Source organism: Mandrillus leucophaeus, unplaced genomic scaffold, assembly GCF_000951045.1.
Source record: "Mandrillus leucophaeus isolate KB7577 unplaced genomic scaffold, Mleu.le_1.0 Scaffold75, whole genome shotgun sequence".
NCBI classification, from domain to species: domain Eukaryota; kingdom Metazoa; phylum Chordata; class Mammalia; order Primates; family Cercopithecidae; genus Mandrillus; species Mandrillus leucophaeus.
In genome coordinates this window covers 6,258,376-6,275,679 of record NW_012108141.1, presented here as the reverse complement: position 1 = coordinate 6,275,679, position 17,304 = coordinate 6,258,376, and the positions used below count along the sequence as shown (strand labels likewise).

Here is a 17,304-nt window from a genome sequence, read left to right as displayed (position 1 = left end):
CCATCATGAGAACAGGATAGGGGGAACCACCCCCATAACCCAGTCACCACCTATCAGGTTCCTCCACATGGGAATTACAATTCAAGAATGAGATTTGGGTCGGGACATACAACCAAACCATATCACTAAGGCACTTGAAATTTTTGGATAAAATGTGCTAAATTTGATTGATTTAGGCACTAAATTGACTGGATGATTTTTTAAGTGTCTTTTAAGAATATTATTAAAAAAACACACAACAAATGGTAAGTGCTTATTTTTAGTGCAATACTCAGAACAATTATAATACAGCTTTCCTGTGATGTCCAGTAAATCTCTGAATATAGCTCTTTTTCCTTCTGAAATCTAGAAATCTTGCTAACTGCAATTTTTGTTTTACCTATATACACATATTGAGATATACTAAAATAAGTCATTTAATTCAAAAATCTTTTAGCCACTTTTAAAAAAGTATCCTTAGTCAAAACATTAATTTACATATAAACTCATTACTAGAAGGGGTGCCTTTAAACTATTGATGAATATGGAATCTTATCTTCCAACTTAAAATCTTTATCATACATAAAACTATCGTTTAAAAAGCACTGCAGAGCATTAAATAGTAGCACTTGATTTCAAAATACCTTAAGTCACCATAATTGTAATAACTTTTTGAGTAGTTGCCAGTTTAATTTTCAGTATGTGCAAATTGGAGGTAAATCATTTATTACTTCCAGCAAATGTCTTTCACAATTTTATTTAATTTTTTCATCCTTTTTAATGGATCATAAAATGACAATCTTTTATTGGATATGCATAAAGTCAGAAGCAAATGAATACTTTGCAAATAGGTTACTGTGAATTGAAATGTCAATCATAATTCATGGAGTATAACATTTCTCAGATCAGAGTAGCTTTGACATATGGCACTGAGCCATTCTCCTGTTTTGGAACAGTCATGCGTCTTTAGACATTAAATACAAGTATGTGACTATTAGGACTCAGTGAGTTTTATTTACTTAATTATATATCATAGTACTATTTAATAATTTCTCATGTGGAATGACTTTAGTACATTTGAATTTAATTTTATTACAATTAATTGTCAGTTGACATGAAAGTGTACTTCAGTCAGTCTTTTTGTTACATTAAGTTGTTAAGCTTTCTTCTACCCTACTTTGAAAAAACATATTTTAATGATGGAGCAAAGCATGGATTAAGATATTTGTAAGAAATATTAAACAATGTAGAAACAATTTATAGAAAATTAAGTTGAAAGAGTTGCCATTTCCCAGGATTATCTTCCCTTACCTCCCTGTATTATCTGCACCAGGTACCACTCTTGTCTCAGAAGGTTTTCCCTTGTCTTTTGTGACTTCATATTCTCACCCTAGCTGTTTCTCCTCTTTCTCCTCAGATATCTCTTTAGACTACTTTTCTTTTTACAGTCTCTTAACTGTCAGTGTGTTTTTTTATTTTTTGAGATGGAGTCTCACTGTCACCCAGGCTGGAGTGCAGTGGCATGACCTGATTCACTGCACTTTGGGCCTCCCTGGCTCAGGTGATCCTCCTACCTCAGCCTCCCGAGTAGCTGAGGCCACAGGCATGTACCACCATGCCCTGCTAATTTTCTGTACTTTTTGTATAGACAGGGTTTCACCATGTTTCCCAGGCTGGTCTCAAACTCCTGGGCTCAAGCCAGCCACCCACCTTGGCCTCCCAAAGTGTTGGGATTATAGGTGTGAGTCACAGTGCCCAGTGTCCCCTCAGTTTTTATTGTGGTTGAGGATACTTGACTTATAAACTCACCCTTTCTATGTCTCCCTTTTTCTTCCTGATGAGCTCCAAATTTTCTGGCAAGATCTTTTTATTAGCTTTAAGTCTGCTGTCCAAATGTCTACTATCCAAATGTCTACAAAGCCACTGGGATTTTCTGTAGGCACCTTAAACTTGGAGGTCCCAAATTAAACTCACATCCTTCTGTTCAAACTTGCTCCTTCTGTGTTCCCTATGCAAGACTGCCCACCTACTTGTGTAAGACAGAAACTTTGAGGTCATCCTTTTTTCTTCTTCCTCACCTCCTACATCCAATAAATGTCCATGTCCTTTTTATTCTGACTCCTAATATGTCTCAGTTTTTGTTTTCACACTAGCCTCATTGCCACTATTTTAGTTCAATTCTACTTTGGTACTTATTTCAAGTACACTGAGACTTTCTTAACTGGTCTTTCTACTTTTGAAATTTATTCTTCAGACACCTGCCTTACACTGTAACAAGAATGACATTTGTAAAACACAATTCTAACTATATTTCTACCAAACTTAAAACTCTTAAGACGAATTCCAGATGTCTAAAGATGGCATCCAGGGACTCAATGATCTTTCCTCTGCTCCCCTTTTCAACCTGGAGCTATTTCATTCTTACTCTCACCCTCTTTTGTTACTGGAGTACTGAATCACTTTTACTTCTTTGACTGTTCTGTCCCTGTCCCTTTCTTGCCTTCCACCCTGTCGGAGTGCTCCATCTGCATGGACTCCTTTCTAATCTCTTTTCCTAACTTCTGATCATTCTTTAAGCTTCATCCTGTCATTGACTTCCTGCAGGAAAACTTTGCTAATGCTCTCATGCCAAGGCCAAGTCTGTTGTATCTCCCACATGACCCTCTAGAACCCCTGTACTTAGACCTATTTTATTAATATCATATTCTTTTGTAATTGTTTATGGGGCTTCCTTTTATTTACGTTGTAATTTGTATTATTTGTTACAGCAGCCCTTTTACCAATACAGCCCAATTATCATTGCTACTACAATCAATTAATAAGTACTTGTTCAATTAGCTAGTAATAAAATAAGTGACTGATTGAGTGATTTTACTGGCAAATATTCCTAAACCAATTTGGAGTGTGATTTTAGGCCTGAGGTTTAAGCACAGAGCTCAACATAGCTATAACGTTGGATTTAATCAAGGTCATGTTTTACAACAGGAAGAATATAGCGTTGAAAAAAAATTTTACATGAAATTTCCCGACATTATATGGTAGACATTTAAAAAATAATTTAGCTTACAATATTTTTATATGGCAGTAAGCAGAATAGAAATTTATTAAATTAAACAAAAGGTATCACATAATGATTTTATTCCTTCTGTATACATTGCTTCTTAGCTCGAATCTAAAAGGTTTATTAAAAAGTACCTTGATATTCTAAATAATCCATTAGATAAATATCCAGGTGTTAACAGTAATTTATGGAGTGCTTGTTGTGTCCCAGGTGTTGTGTTGTATATTTTATGTATATTATTTTACCACGCTCTTTTCCTCAAAACAACTTTGAAATTGGTACAGTTCTCCCCATTTTACACATTGAGAAATGGAAGATTAAAAATGGAGTGATGAGGGTTCAAACTCAGGACTCCAGATTCGCCAAAATCCCTTTTTTCAATATTATTAGATCCTTGGGGCAAATAAAAATGAACTGCTCTCTTGCCTCCCATATATGTTTGCAACTAAGTAAACACAATGTTGTTTTAATACTTGGCCCATAAGAAAGCCTCTGTAACTGACAGTATGGTTTCCACTGTCAGAAACATACTAACCAGAAGTAGAAGTTATGTAAGACTAGGAATAACAATCCATAGATGGTAACATAAATGACATAAAATATGACAGAAAACATTAAATATGTATCATTGAGTCTTGAGGCAAAGAAAGCTCACAGAATTTGGTTTGGATTACAGGGGGTGGTTTTCTCAACCTGTGCCAGAAAAGGAGTAGCATAGCTTTGGGCAAAGGCACTAGCTTAATGATGGTGCCAATACCATCCCAATAATTTCAAAAATGTTTTTCTAAAGGAAGCAGCAAAGTTTAAAAGCTGATGTAACTGTGTTTTTCATATTTGCAACGCTTCTGAAAAATTTTCACAGAAAACATGCATATATCTATACACACATATTCATAAATATATATAGTCACAAATAAATATATTGCTTTAGCATATAGTAAATGCCATTCTAGTTAACCATGAGAAATATGTGAATGTAGTAAAAGGCTGGAAGATTCAACTGAAATTCATGTTAATGAGAGAAATGTAAATATAAGACCCTAAAATACATGTGGAGGATTAAAGTAGTATGTTGTAGAAGTGAAAGCATTTTGAGTACAGAGTCAATGAAGTCCAATATTTGGGCAAGTTACCTTTTTAAGCTTGTTTCTTCATTTACAAAATGGAGATGATGCTAGTGCTGACCTCAGTAGGTTGCTGTGAGAATTAAATGAGAAGATGAATTAATGTGCCTGGTTCTTAGTAAGAAATCAACAATTGCCTGTAATTGTGAGTGGTGTTTATGGTTACATTTTGATCACGCTGCTACTACTACTCTCAAAAAGAGGAAGATATTCTTGTTTCAGTTCCATACATCATATATCATCAAGTGGATTTCTATATCTGTGGAGACTTAACTCAGTTTTTTTTTTTTTTTTTTTACACCAGCCACATTATACTAGACTGAGATTTTCAGAGAATGCAGTTATTGTGGTCGGTTATAAGATCATATCAGCATGCATTTCTACTATAGGAAAGAGTAAACTTTGTTTTAAAATTATGTATTCTGTTCTCATTTCATTTTGTTAAGCATTAAAAGTTTGAATGTTTCCTTCATTAGAGGACTTGTTTGTTTCTGGTGAATTTTAACTGTCCAATTATAAACAACTTCAGTCAATGTCTACTGATCCCTTAAAGTTGAATCAGTAAGATTACCTGCAAGAATCACATATTATTATGAATCAAAATTATATTTCCAAAAAAATAAAATCATGCCAACATGTCAGATGATTCCGGCCACATGCTTTAAAGTAGAGGAATTAAAAACTAGGGAGGACAATATTTTATTTGATTATGCTTAGTCATTAAAAAAACAAAACAAGGCAATCATTTCTTCAGAATGAGCAATTAGGTTTAAGTTTTCTTTCTTAATACGCCACTTGGTCTTCTGTGTTGGAATAGTTCAAAAGTACAGTTAATTAGATGTAAACATCCAGAATTCTCATTATTTTCTGGATTTAGCTAAACCTTTTTTTCTTTTTTTTTTGAGACAGAGTCTCGCTCTGTCGCCCAGGCTGGAGTGCAGTGGCACGATTTCAGCTCACCGCAATCTCTGCCTCTCGGGTTCAAGTGATTCTCCTGCCTCAGCCTCCCGAGTAGCTGGGATTACAGGCACGTGCCACCACTCCTGGCTGATTTTTGTATTTTTAGTAGAGACGGGTTTTTACCGTGTTAGCCAGGATGGTCTCGATCTCCTGACCTCGTGATCCACCCGCCTCGGCCTCTCAAAGTGCTGGGATTACAGACGTGAGCCATTGTGCCCAGCCTAGCTAAACCATGTTTTTAAACAATGTGTTTTGAAGTACATACTTTACAAAGAAATGTTTTAATAGAAGTATTTCTGTATTTTGATTGAATTTAGCTTTAACTTTGCCAGGAATATCCTTCCCAGTAGCTTTATTGTATGAATCCAAACCAAATAGCACATTGAGAAAAGAAACACATTAAGGACTTTGATTTCATCATTTAATCAAGCCTCTCTGGTATGATGGAAAGAGTTCAAAGTTAGAATCCTAGCTTTATTACTGTGGGTAAAGTTATTAACATTTCTGTGCCTCTTGCCCCCCATCTGTAAAACTGTGAAACTACTATTTACTTCAAGGGCTACTGTGAAGGGTTAAAATAGATAATGCCCATAAAATGCCTAGGATAGCATCTGGCATATGGTAAGAACTGAATAATATTTCTCATCTCCCCTTTCTGTCAACAGCTTGAGATTGTTTCTGGGAGTTTGTTTTTTGTTTTTGTTTTTGTTTTTTTTTTTGACAGAGTCTCGCTGCGTTGCTGATGCTGGAGTGCAGTGGCTCAATCAGAGATGACTGCAGCCTCAACCTCCCAGGCTCAAGCGATCCTCCTGCCACAGCCTCCTGAGTAGTTGGGTCTATAGGCACATGCCACCATGCCCAGCTAATTATTTTTATTTTTATTTTTTTGTAGAGATGGGCATCTCACTGTTGCCAAGTCTGGTCTCAAACTCCTGGGTTCATGCAATCCTCCCACCTCAGCCTTCCAAAGTGCTGGGACTATAGGCGTGAGCCACCATGCTTGGCCTATGGATGGATGGCTTTGATTTGTTTGCAAACCAATCATATGATAATATCCTTTGTAAACTGTTTTTGGAAAAGAGCTCTTTCCGTACACACCCTCTTGTCATTTTTTTCTCCTTTGATATCTTGTTTTAGTTATTTTTAAAATAAAAAATTACTAACTCTAGGCTAACTAATCCCAAATAATCAATCTAAATTAATGAAATTTTAATGATTATTACTTGTTTTAGAATTTGAAATCATATTTTCAAAATAAGAACTATATTTTAACTATAATATTTATTAGCTAGGAACAACAATTATTATCTCTTCTTTGTACCTTCGTTGGAATAGTTTAATATCTTGGGACCATCTACAACAAATACCTGCAAATAAATCCTTCTCTCTTCTTTCTTTTCTTTGTCGCTGTCTTTCATATTCACTTTCTTTATATTTTATTTTTGACTGGTTTATTGCTTCCAGTTTTATATTCTTAGTAATAATACCTAGAGACAGGAAAATAGGCTAAATGGGATCTAAAGCTTTTCTTTCTTTGTAGGTTTTTGTGAATCTGAAACAACTTCGGCATTTTTCTGGATTGAGAAATTTCTTAATGTCTGTATTTCTGTTACTACTTTGTAAAGAAACAATTAAACCACTTAATAAGTCTGCCTTACTAATACATAAAGACTAGAACTAAGGAAGAAAAAAGCTGGCATAATTTACCAAAAGCTGTGACTCTTACTCTTTTTTTTTTTCTGGAAACCGAGTCTCACTGTTGTTGGCCCAGGCCGGAATGCAATGGCATGATCTCGGTTTACTGCAACCTCTGCCTCCCAAGTTCCAGCAATTCTTGTGCCTCAGGCTCCTGAGTAGCTGAGATTACAGGCGCCCGCCACCACACCCGGCTAATTTTTGTATTTTCACTAGAGACAGGGTTTCACCATGTTGGCCATGCCAGGCGTGGTGGCTCATGCCTGTAATCCCAGGACTTTGGAAGGCCGAGGTGGGTGGATCACCTGAGGTCAGGAGTTCAAGACCCTTATTCTTTAAGTATGTTTTCTGGCTGGTTTTGAATTATGTAAGGAAATAAAAATCTCCTACTCCTCTGGTTTTAATTGTATATAAAATTATTGTTTCTTCATTTCTTTTTCAGAACTCTTGATGTTTCAGTGAGCTTTAATGGAGGAAAATCTGTCATCTCAGGCTCATTAATTGTCACAGCCACAGAATGTGTAAGTAAAAGTTTGCATAAAGATTATCTTTTAAATTCCATCCAGAAATAATCTATGGATCTTTGGTGCTGTTGCAGACTACAGTAAAGGAGATGCAAACAATAACATTGAAGACCACTATAAGGAAAAATTTTGTATAGAATTTGTTTTGGGTGACATTGCTTTTTTTTATGTTGAGCTCCCTTTCATAGGAACTTTAAGGTGGTATGCATTTCATTTTGATATTTATAGAATTCAAAAGCCATATTTAAAATCAAGATAAGGTAAGAGAATAATTTGAGAATGAAGCACTTTTTTTCTTAAAACATTAAATATAAAAATTATGTTTTCTGTAGATTCCAGGTTAGATTCCAGTATCTAAGACATTTATCATGGTTTGAAATCAAATTATTGTATCTGAATATGTGACTTTATTATTTTGTTTATTTAAAATATTGGTGCTTTCTGAATAAGAAGGTTGATTTTGACAGCTTGGTACTATCTTAGTTTGTAACCACATCAAATGTATATTTTGAGATTACTGATTTGCATTGCCTAAATGCAGTATTTTGAAATATAAACTCCATTCAGTACACATTTTCTTCCTTTTATTTAATTTTGTGGATTTATAGAAAGTTTTAATATTATATTATTGAACATAGAAACAGGAAGCCTTAAACAGGACTAACCATGTGGTTATTATTTCTGAGTATATTTTGTAAAATGTATATAAATCAAAGCAAAAAAAGAAAAATTCCTGCCCTCCAAAAGACCAAAATCCTAAATCTAAACATTTTCTCACATCTCACGGTTTCATGGTTTTGTATTTTGATCTACTAATTCAGGAGACACCCTTCCAACAGAAAACAAAACAAAACAAAACAAAAACAATTCAATGTTATCTGTATAGAGGTAGTTGTATTTCTCATTGTAAGACAATGCTTCAGGTAAAAGGAATATCTTATGGACCCTTGGGTCACTTTTTAACTCCTTGGATAAGTCTTTGCCAACACCTACTTCTATTTTGAAAATAGCTAGGTTTTTTGTTTTTGTGTTTGTGCTTTTTGAGGAGGGTTTTTTTTTTTCTCCCATTTCTAGCGCCTGTTGCATTTTGTAGGTTTTGTGGATGTTGCAGTTTGCTGGTTTTCTGGTCCCTCAGGATGTGGTTGAAATTACAAATATTTGTGGTTTGTAGTTTCTCAGTGTTTAGCTCACTGAAATGGCATTCCTTCCTCATCCGTCTTCCTATTCTACACCTCCAAACCGTCTTTTTCTTCCTTTCTTCCATGCAAGCAGGAAAACAGGTCTTTGTTCCTATCCTATAACAATGCATGATTTTCACATGCAAGGATGCTGAAGCTAAATGACTCGTCTGGGATGTATAGGTTGTGTGCTTTAAGGAACACTTTCTAGGTCTTGTTCCTGAGTGAGGGTAATATGACTCAAGATGGTTTAAGAGTGGGGAGATTTCAGAAAAAGGATCATTGGTGTGTCAGTGTTGAAGTGAGGGGAAAGGAGCAAGCTGTAAGAGTCAAGAAGGGGTCAAAGTGATTCTCACTAAGAAGGAAGGCTTTGAGCAAAGACTTGAAGGTAAAGGAGTGAGCTCTGCAGACCATCTAAGGGAAGAGTCCTGCACACAGAGGGAGCAGCTAGAGCAAAGCCTGAGGTGACAAGTCTCTGGCAAGTTTCAAGAAGAGCAACCAGCCAGTGTGCTGGAGTGAAAGTAGTCAGGGAGAGTGGGAGCCTCCGGATAAGGAGGAGAGAGTGGCAGGAGCAGGGCAGATCTTGTAGGGTATGTAGTCATTGTCAGGACCTGAGCTTTTCTTCTGAGTGAAACAGGAAGACCTTGGAAAGGTGACATTATTTGATTCACTGTTTTGAAAGGATCACTCTGGCTGCTTTATGAAAACAGACTTTGCGAATGGCAGCAAACGTGGAAACATCAAGCCCAATTCTGTGGCTATTTCAGCAATGCAAGAATCCTTCCCCACCCAGGGGAGGATAGCCCTACTGGGGTGATCAAAGTGGAGATGGTGAGAAAGGGTTGAATTAGAATATATTTTACAGGGGAAGTCCATGGGATCCCTAGACAGATTAGATGTAGGATGTGAGAGAAAGAAAGAAATTAAGAATAGTTCCAAGTGTTTTTGCCTGAGCAACTATTAGGTTTATGCAAAAGCAACCGTGGTTTTGCCAAACAGAAAGATGAATTGTCATCAGGCACAGCAGTTTCTGAACAACGAGGAGTTCAGTTGTGGTGGGGCTGAACGAGAGATGTCTATTGGACATCGCAGTGGAAATGTCAGGCCCCTGGATATGCAACTCTGGAGTTCTGAGAGAGGTCTGGATTGTACATACAAACTTTGGAGCTGTTAGTTGTTGATAAATGGATGGAATAAATTAGGCAACAAAATTCCACATAATATTTACTGGGAAATAATGGCTTCCAGGAGCTTAGAGCAAGAAGGGAAAGTGTACCAGAGAAAGGTTTTATGGTTGTGGGGGAACTAATTCAGACAGGGCCTTGAAGGGAGACTAGGATGTCAGCAAAGAAAGAGGACAGGGAGCATGTTATAGAGAAAGAGCAAATGGGGTGGGAATGTGTTGATGAAATTGACAGGAGATGCATTTGACTGGAGTAGAAATAAGCGGAAGAAATGATTGGAAATAGAAAATTTAGACCAGATTATCAACAACCTAAAAAACTGAATTGAATTTAGAGTTTCATCCGACAGGCTGTGATTCCCAAATTCTACGGTGCTGAAACGAAAAAAGGAAAGAAAATGGATTATACTTTTCATATTATTAGATTTATTTAACTTGAAATAATTCTTTTATTTTGAAATTGTTCTTTGTCCCATTTTAATTTTAAAATATCCTTTGATTGAGGAAATATACTTAATTTGTCAGGACCGACCTCTCCCTCCTTTCCTTCCTTCCTTTATCCCTTCCTTCCTTCCCTCCCCTTATCCCTCCCTCCCTCCCTTCTTCCCTCCCTCATTCCATACTTCCTTCTTTCTTTTCTCCCACCTTCCTTCTCCCTATTCCTTCAGTCCTTTCTTCTTCCTTCCTCACATTCCTCTCCCTCCTCCTGCTTCTTCTCTTCTTTTTTCTTTTTCCTTGTATGCTGTTATTTGGCAGAATTATTAGCTGGCAAGCCTATGTGAGAAGCTTTTTTTTCAGGTTTTATTGGCTTGAGAAATCACAAGGTCTGACTCCAATAAATAATAACATGGTTTTAAAGGGCTTTGGACACACATGTGATGGTGAAACATACTATTTTAGGAAGATTAAATCAGTAGTGACATGTAAGAGAAAGGACAGGAAAAGAAAAACAAGGCACAGAAAAAGCTTTTAGGAAGCAAATGCTAGAATATAGGCATAAAACTTTAGTTTCTAAATTGACTGATGGTGGTAGAAATAGTCCTAGAAATAGCCATGTAAATTGTATTAATGAAGAAAGGCATATTATAAAGTGACTTACTAGTGGTTATGGGGGAATGTTTGATTCCAAAATATTGAATTTCATGGGCTGGAAGAATGATGCTGCCATTGGAAACATCCAAAGCGAGAGGTGAATCTGGAGATGGGAAGAATTTTCACTGTAGACATGTTCTGTAAGTGAGGCTAGCAGTGTCAAGCGGATACTTGTAGCTATAGTTTCACATCTCAGTGAGTGATCAGTGCTGGAAGTAAAAATTTAAGTTTTACTTTTGCTGAGGTTGTAGGAAGGGGAGGGAAAATGGGAGAATTTAGAGTTAATGTCATTTTGAAGTGGGGAGGCATACATAGAGTCAAAGAAAAAAAATGCACTGGACAAAATTAAACAGACAAGGAAGACATTATTCAAGACTGTTGCAAGAGGGAAGAGTGATTGAATTTAACTGTGATCAAACAAAAATCTGAAGAAATTTCAAAGCTGGGATGGTGGGAATTATAGGCCACCAGTATCTGCTAATTGACATTACCTAAAGGAAAAGTAAACTTTCTCCTACCTTCCTAATAGGAGGTAGTGGCAAAACTTGGAGCAAGGTGCCACTGATATTAGGTTTCTCCCCTTCTACAGAGACCGTGTGATAGGGGCACTATCTCCCTTGATGATCTCAAAGGAATGGCTCCCAGGGCCTTGAGAAAGATAGTCTTCCAGGGTCTGTAAAACTGCTCAGAGTTAAAGGAGATTTAAATACCTTTCACTTTGGGAGGCCGAGATGGGCGGATCACGAGGTCAGGAGATCGAGACCATCCTGGCTAATACGGTGAAACCCCGTCTGTACTAAAAAATACAAAAAACTAGCGGGCGAGGTGGCGGGCGCCTGTAGTCCCAGCTACTCGGGAGGCTGAGGTAGGAGAATGGCGTAAACTCGGGAGGCGGAGTTTGCAGCGAGCTGAGATCCGGCCACTGCACTCCAGCCTGGGCGCCAGAGCGAGACTCCGTCTCAAAAAAAAAAAAATAAAAAATAAATAAATAAATCAATAAAATAATAATAATAATAAATGCCTTTCAAAAGGTAGAGAAATATTTTGTGATTAGAAGTTTTTATTTATTTATTTATTTATTTATTTATTTATTTATTTATTTATTTATCTATTTTGAGACTGAGTCTTGCTCTGTTGCTAGGCTGGAGTGCAGTGGCGCGAGCTCGGCTCACTGCAATCTCCACCTCCTGAGTTCAAGCAATTCTCCTGCCTCAGCCTCCCGAATAGCTGGAATTACAGGTGTGTGCCACCACGCCCAGTTAATTTTTGTATTTTTAGTAGAGACGGGGTTTAACCATGTTGGCCAGGATGGTCTCAGTCTCCTGACCTCGTGATTTGCCTGCCTCGGCCTCCCAAAGTGCTGGGATCACAGGCGTGAGCCACTGCACCCGGTCACAAATTATTAAAAGTAGATTCTTAAAGAAAAGGGAGATTCAAGACCCACAGTCAGAAGAAACCTGCTTTGATTGAAGTTTAAAGTTTAATCAAACTGAATAAATAGGTAAGGCTCTCTTGGTGAATAGAGTAAGTGAAGAAATAAGAGAAAGAACTGCTCAAGACTTGGGAAGACCAGACACCGAATGAAGAAGACAAAGGAAGTTAGAATTCCAAGGTGAAGAGAGGGCACCAGTAGGTGCCTGGGAGAGGCCAAGGTGAGCCAGGGCTGAGAAAAAGTCCGAGGGGTCACCGGTGATCTCCCTGTGTCCGCCAAAGCTGATGACTTGAAGCCTTCTCTTCTCTGTGACTTTTATTATTCCTCTAGTTATTACAGGATAATAAATACTGTAGTTCACTTTTTCATGTTGACAGTAATTATAGGATAATTATTTTTTCTCCTTAGATTTAACCATTGCTTTGTATTTAACCTCAAAGACCTGTTGCCTGTGGGAGTAATATTACCATTTCATAGATATGAAAAATGAGACTTGTGCTGATGAGATGCACCTGCTGATTTGTGCATGGAATATCTATTGAAAATAGAAGAGTATAGTGGGTAATATTATGATAAATACCTGGACCTTAGATTTAAATGATATTTAGTCTTTCGGTCGTATTTGCATATCATGAACAGGTGAAATGCCGTTAGTGATATTGCTCATTGTGAGGATAATGCTTTTTACTTGCTCAGGCATTTGAAAACCAAACAAAGTAAAAGACTATTATTCTAGTCATTGATTAGTCCTTGTTAAAATCCCACAAATAAAGAAACTCTTCTGTCTGCTTCAGGAACATCCAGGGCTCAGTCCTGTTAAGGCCCTTAGGAACTGAGCTATGAGTTCCTGTTTGCTTCTGGGCCTGTCTTACCAGCCTTGAGATGTTGATGGCAGGGCTTGTGCTGTGCTCATTGCCCGTCTCCCACCACTGGTCCTTAGACAGAGCAAGTGCTCCAAAATTATTCTGTAAATGAATGATTGAAAGTAACCATATATGTAGTTTAAAATGGGGAAACTAAGTTTTAGATGTAAGAGATTTAAGATTAGAGTCTGAGGGGGGTTTGTATTTAGACAATCCTTTATCTTCATCTCTCCTCAAAAGATCTTTAAAATGGATCTCTGCTTTTAAAAACATAATGGAGGCCGGGCGCGGTGGCTCAAGCCTGTAATCCCAGCACTTTGGGAGGCCGAGACGGGAGGATCACGAGGTCAGGAGATCAAGACCGTCCTGGCTAACATGGTGAAACCCCGTCTCTACTAAAAAAAAAAACCAAAAAGAAAAAACTAGCCGGGTGAGGTGGCGGGCGCCTGTAGTCCCAGCTACTCCGGAAGCTGAGGCAGGAGGATGGCGTGAACCCGGGAGGCGGAACTAGCAGTCAGCCTAGATCGCACAACTGCACTCCAGCCTGGGCGACAGAGCGAGACTCCGTCTCAAAAAAAAAAAAAATGATAATAATAATGGAAAGATGTCCTTTTTTTTCTCTTGAAATCACTGATCTTCTGACTCTTTTGCAATAACGATACCAAGAACCTGTTTGCTGAGCATGTATTAAGTGCCAGACGCTGTGCTCAGCACTGCTGTATATGTGCTAAATCCTTTATGGCTTCATTTAACACTGACAATCCAAGAGGAGGCTGTTCAGATTATGTTAATTTTACAGATGAGAAAACTGAGGAACAGGAAGATACCTCCAATATTCAGTGCACATTTATCCAAATACATTAGAAGGTACTTCTTCTTATGTGGACCCAGCCCTCAAAGAGGTACATGGTTTGATGAGTGTAACATCAGGTGATTTCAATCCTTACTGTCCCTGCAAAAGGGATACTTGAAGCCTGGAGGCTCTGAAAGGTTGTTACTTGCCCAGTTTTAAGTCTGATAAATGCTAGAATTGAGAATTGAACCCACATCTGTCTCCCCTACCCCCTGACTGAACACTTCCACAGTCTGCCATTTTAAACCAGATTCTACATTGATTTATATAGGACAAAGGTTGGCAAATTTTTCCTGTAGAAGGCCAGATAGTAAACACATACTTAAGACTTTGGGGGCCATATGATCTCTGTCACAACTACTTAACTCTACCATTGTAGTGCAAAAGCAACTATAGACATTATGTAAACGGCTGTGTTCAATAAAACTATGTACACTGACATTGGAATTTCTTGTAACATATTCTTTTGATTTTTTTCAGCTTGATGTAATATTGTAAAAAAAAAAAAAAAGTTATTAGCTTGCTGGGATCTTACCAAATAGATTGGCTGGATTTGACCCTTGTGCCATAGTTTCCTAAATCTTGATACCAAATATTCCAAAAAGAATCCAGTAAATGAAGTAATCATCTGTTTCATGACTCTGTTTTCTTTCCCTAACTCTAAATTCATGAAACAAAATTGTGAAGGCGCATTTTCCCTGTTCTGTGTCTGTTTCATTGTAATGTGGCTGCTGGGAATTCACTATTTTCTAGATAGATTGCAGCAATAACAACTAATGCTCTTTTGAAACTTTCCAGTGATTCCTCTTTCCCATAGTTATGTTGCAAGGGCAGGAGTCACCCTGATTTATTTTTATACCTCTATAATTCTCTTCGCTAGAATTTTAGTTATATTTGGCAGAATAAAGTTTTTTATTCTGTAACTGGCTTTTAGTGAAGAAAAGGAAATTAGATGCAGATGACACGGGCCCTGAATACACCCATCCCAGACATCAGCTCAGTTAACTGGGTACAAATTCCGGCTTTCCCATTGTGTTTGTTTTGATAGCCAGAGCCACTATCAGAGCAAGAAAGATGTTAGTCATGAAAGAAAAACAGTTTCATTTTGCACAAAACTTTATAAACATATTGGGGAAAGGTGGAACACACAGAATTCAGTCTTGTAATCAGATACCGTGTTGCAAACTATGGACTTAAGAGTCAGATGAAGAAGAGTATGAAACTAGATTTGACTACACATAGATCTGTATCATGAGCGAACCTGGAAGCTTCTCAGTTTTACATAGGCATGCCTCTCTTTAGAACTCAAAAAGTTCTAATAAATATTTACTACTCAAATGTCACTTTTCTTGAACAAGGTAGAAATGTTCTTAGCTTGCTAGCTGGGACTACAGGCACCTACCAACATGCCTGGCTAATTTTTTGTATTTTTAGTAGATACGGAGTTTCATCATGTTAGCCAGGATGGTCTCGATCTCCTGACCTTGTGATCCGCCCACCTCAGCCTTCCAAAGCCCTGGGATTACAGGAGTGAGCCACTGTGCCCGGTCATTTTTAATTTTTTAAAGACAAATCTTTGGAATCAGTTGATATGATAATACTGTAATAATAAATGTATATTTGTATCTGGAGGTGCATAATATTTTGTCAATGCTACTAATGAAGGCATTTTTTAAGGGAAAAATCAGAAATTTTAAGTATCTATCAGGGCTAGCCCATCTACTTTATGTTCTGTCAGTGCAATTTTCTGATTTTCCTGTTCTTGGCACATGCATAGAAGAAACAAACCAACCACTAAATTTTTAGCAGTTTCATGGCCTCTAGTTGCATGTCCTTATTTCTGAACACGGGTGTGAATTCTAAGAAAAGGGAAAACCAAATGTTCATGGAGCCCTTTTGAAAGTTGCATAGCACAGCCAAATGGTGTGCCATTTCTATGAGTGCTGTGACTGGATCCTCATGTGGGAAAGGCCTGGTGAGAAATGTATTCCTTCTGTACATGGACAGTCAAGTTAGAGGCTGTCTTACATAAGACCATATTTTTGAAGGTGAGATCAAGATTTATACATTTGACAATATTTCTCCCATAGGGTACCACAGTTTTCCATGCGTTTCTGTGACATCCTTTTTCCGTTATATTCTTGTTTGCCTAGATTTTAGAGCTTAATGTGTTTATGCCTGTGGATGGTAGCATAATTTATTCATGAATATTTAGAATTTTGTAAAGAAAGATGCACTTTGGAATGTTCTTTCTAAGAACAGGCTACTTAGGTATTTGCCTGAAAATTTCTATAAAGTATTAGTATTAATCTTTCTCTTTTGCTCTTTTTCTTTTCTTCCCTGAATTTTTTCTCTTAAAACACACACACACACACACACACACACACGCACACACACAAAACAAAACATTATTACTGAGGATCCTAGAGATTAGGCATTTGGGAGATATCTCTTATTCCCTTGGAAACTATCTCTACAGTAAAAGTTCAGTAAACATTCTTCTTTGTATCCATGTCTTTTGCTGTCTTTTTTCTTTAGAGTTCATTCTCTCAGTGAGTAGTTTTCTTTTCTTTTCTTTTCTTTCTTTCACTGTGTCTCTCAGGCTGGAGTGCAGTGGTGCAGTCTCGGCTCTCGGCAACCTCCACCTCTCAGGTTCAAGCGATTCTCCTGCCTCAGTCTCCTTAGTAGCTGGGATTACAGGTGCCCGCCATCACGCCCAGCTAATTTTTATATTTTTAGTAGAGATGGGGTTTCACCATGTTGGCCAGGCTGTTCTTGAAGTCCTGACCTCACGATCTGCCTTCCTTGGCCTCCCAAAGTGCTGGCATTACAGGCGTGAGCCATCCTGCCTGGCCTCAGTAAGTAGTTTTTAAATGCCAGACATGGAGTATACAGTGCTAAGTGGGCTAGATGTAGCCCCTGACTTCCTAGAGCTTACAATAAATCATGGTAGAAAATATAAATTAAACAAATAATCACAAAATTCATAATTAATTCATTGCATTGCACTGTAATAAGCACTAAAGATTAAAGTATAGAGAAATGTGAGTTGTTTATTCAAAGGGGCATTTATAGTCAAAGGGTCCAAGGAAGACTTCCATGAAGTGACTTAATATGAATCCTGTAAAATGAGTAGGTTGTTTTTATATGAAAGGGTTTAAGAATAGATCCCAGAGTAGGTGCCTTAAGGCTGGAGGAGCTCAGTAGTTAGGAAGGGAAAGAACACCACTGTGGTTTTTGTGTAGGTCATATTTCAGCTGCAGTGAGAGAACATCTGATATATGAATGCAGGAGATTACATTCTTGCATTGATGCATATATACCATTTCCTAACAAGAACCATTGTTGGTTTGTCATCTA

At 37.6% G+C, this 17,304-nt stretch overlaps 1 protein-coding gene across 4 annotated transcripts in view; it reads left to right on the top strand.

Annotated features, from left to right (window-relative positions):
• Nucleotides 1-17,304, top strand: part of ANTXR2 (anthrax toxin receptor 2) — a 163,367-nt gene that overhangs the window by 47,147 nt on the left and 98,916 nt on the right. For 3 of the 4 annotated variants that reach the window (XM_011966229.1, XM_011966228.1, XM_011966227.1), the window contains exon 11: nucleotides 7,262-7,340. The exons of the other annotated variant lie outside the window; for it this stretch is intronic. In XM_011966229.1, the coding sequence (XP_011821619.1) occupies nucleotides 7,262-7,340 (79 nt within the window). The remainder of the gene's footprint in view (nucleotides 1-7,261; nucleotides 7,341-17,304) is intronic. 4 annotated transcript variants of the gene reach the window in all.